This window comes from Oncorhynchus kisutch, linkage group LG28 (assembly GCF_002021735.2).
Source record: "Oncorhynchus kisutch isolate 150728-3 linkage group LG28, Okis_V2, whole genome shotgun sequence".
Classification (NCBI taxonomy): domain Eukaryota; kingdom Metazoa; phylum Chordata; class Actinopteri; order Salmoniformes; family Salmonidae; genus Oncorhynchus; species Oncorhynchus kisutch.
The window spans coordinates 45,779,338-45,782,023 of record NC_034201.2 but is presented as its reverse complement, the minus strand read 5'-3'; the positions used below and the strand labels follow the sequence as shown (position 1 = coordinate 45,782,023).

Below are 2,686 nucleotides of genomic sequence, written 5' to 3'. Positions count from 1 at the left end.
TTTCAACTGAAAAGTTGTTTGAGCGGTTTTTTTTTTAAATTAGAAAATATTTTTTTCCTCGTTTTTTTGTAAAAATCATATGATCGCCAATATACCATAGAAGAAGACATGGATTCTGTATATGTGCCATTCAGAGGGTGAGCGGGTAATCAAAGTATTTAAATGCCTTTTTAATTTTTAACTTCACCTTTATTTAATTATTTAGGCTAGTTGAGAACAAGTTCTCATTTACACCTGTGACCTGGCCAAGATAAAGCAACACATACAACAACACAGAGTTACACATGGAATAAACAAACATATGGTCAATAATACAGTAGAAAAAGTCTATATACAGTGTGTGCAAATGAGGTAAGATAAGGGAGGTAAAGGCAATAAATAGGTCCATTGTGGCAAAGTAATTACAATATAGCAATTAAACACTGGAATGGTAGATGGGGTATGGTAGTAGGTGCCACGTGCACTGGTTTGTGTCAAGAACTGATTTTATTTTATTTGAACTACTGCGTTTCTCATACTCCCTTGTGTATGACAAAACCGTTGGAAGCATTGGAAGCACTTTCTGTTTTTCGTATGTTTATTTATCGTGTGTTTTTGTTATACCTTATGGTTTTTTTTTTGTACTACTATGTTATTGATTACTGCATTGTTGGTTTTAGGGATTGCAAGAAAGGCATTTCACTGTGCACGGGAAATTAAAACTCAAAACTAAGCGTCCCAAAAAAACTGTGACCCGTAACCCGGAAGTACTTATTTCATCTTGCCAGGTTAACAGCGGTGAAAATCAAAACAACGCTTTTGAAAAGCTTTTATAGCTTATGCAGATATATTTCTCAAATATCAGCTGCTATTTTCTCGATGGCGTTGGAAACTTGTCCTAAGGACCTCCGCCATTTGCGGGCATGTCTTCTGTGCTCTCTTGTGAAGGTAAATACTAGCAAGCTAACGTTAGCAAAGCTGACCATCTGCTTTCTTCAACCGGCAGTGGCATACCTTTGTAGACCCTAACTTAATCTGAGCGGTTGTCTTAGCTACTTACAATTTATCGAACGAAACGTTTTAAAAAGCTCGCTACTATCTATTAAACGTAACGTTTGCTGAAATGTTTGTAACGTGCTAACATGACTAGCTAACCAGTTTTCCATGTGTATTCATTAAATCCATATTTCTCCTGTCCCCACAGACTATTGACCAGTTTGAATATGATGGCTGTGACAACTGTGAGTCGTACCTTCAGATGAAGGGGAATCGAGAGATGGTCTATGAGTGTACAAGTTCCTCGTTTGATGGGTAAAGTTCTCTACTTGTAATTGATGACATATTGATGAATTAGCGCCAGTTCCGGGTGTGGGCTAATTGCTAAAGCATTCGATCTCTGTTTACAGGGTCATAGCTCAGATGAGCCCCGAGGACAGCTGGGTGGCCAAGTGGCAAAGAATCAGTAAGTTTGTTGTCATAGGTTATCCTGTTGGTATATGACTTTCTTTCAAACGTTTCCTTGAAGTATTTTTTTTATATCACCTTTATTTAACTAGGCAAGTCAGTTAAGAACAAATGATAATTTACGATGACGGCCTAGGAACAGTGGGTTTAACTGCCTGTTCAGGGACAGAACAACAGATGTGTACCTTGTCCGCTCTGACTCGTACAGGACCACCTATGTTCTAGTGCTGTGTTTGTATTTCACGGTTCCTGTTCAGGTAACTTCAAGCCTGGTGTCTATGCTGTGACGGTGACAGGGCGGTTACCTCCAGGTATGTCACGTTCAAAGGCAGTGTGTTTTCTCAACCATCTACTATAGGAGCCATTGAGAAAATGTTGGCATATGTGTTCAAAAAAATCAGGAAACAAACTGCAGAATCCTCTTGGGTTCTCAAGCTGCTGTCATTGAATCCCATCTACTGTGTCTCTCTCTGTGTGTGTGTCTCTTTGTCTCTCTCTGTCTCTCTCTCTGTCTGTCTCAACATTGTTCTTATTTCTGTCCTGCAGGGGTGGTGAGAGAGCTGAAGAGCAGAGGAGTGATCTACAAATCCAGAGACACCGCTGTTAAGACATAAGCCTGATCATTACCTCTCTACAGGGACAGACGGTCATCTTCAGCACAGCTTCACGGTGCAACAACACATCCATAAACACAGTCTGTGGAGACTGATGTCGCTAATGGGTCTTTTCTGTTTGCCAAACACAAGTCTGATTTTCATTTACGTGTAATGTCTCATAGAACTGTCTTGTTTAATTTGGGTATGGTGTCAATTTTGTTTTCAATGGGATGGGTTCACTCTGCTAGAATAGACATTCTCATATTATGCTATAATTAAAATAAAAAAATTGTATTTACAAACCTGGAGTGTATTTATCATAATAAACATTTTTTTTATAAAAACAATTTTAATCTCTGGCATTGGTCTTCAATGAACTCACTTGACATCATTACACCCCCCCCCCCCCCAGTAACAGTATACAATCAGTCACACGATGAGGCTGTGTAACTGCAGGTTCCCGAATGAATCTTTTAAATGAATGTGTCCATCGGGTGGCAGTCACGAGCTACACTAAACTGATGTATTTTCTACAAAGGTCAGCCATTAAATGACTGAAGGCCATGATTCAATCTGACTGCTTTACTGTCGTTTTCATTTTTTTTGATTGAGCAAACCTATAACGCATTTACTGTGAATGTGGTCTC

At 39.1% G+C, this 2,686-nt stretch overlaps 1 protein-coding gene across 1 annotated transcript; it reads left to right on the top strand.

The window, feature by feature from the left end:
- The first annotated feature begins 523 nt into the window (after nt 1–523).
- supt4h1 (SPT4 homolog, DSIF elongation factor subunit) lies at nt 524–2,386 on the top strand. Its single transcript, XM_020464346.2, has 5 exons — nt 524–927; nt 1,184–1,290; nt 1,386–1,441; nt 1,701–1,754; nt 1,990–2,386. The coding sequence occupies exons 1-5, from the start codon at nt 859–861 to the stop codon at nt 2,055–2,057; spliced, it is 354 nt and encodes a 117-aa protein (XP_020319935.1). The 5' UTR covers nt 524–858; the 3' UTR covers nt 2,058–2,386.
- The last annotated feature ends 300 nt before the right edge of the window (nt 2,387–2,686 follow it).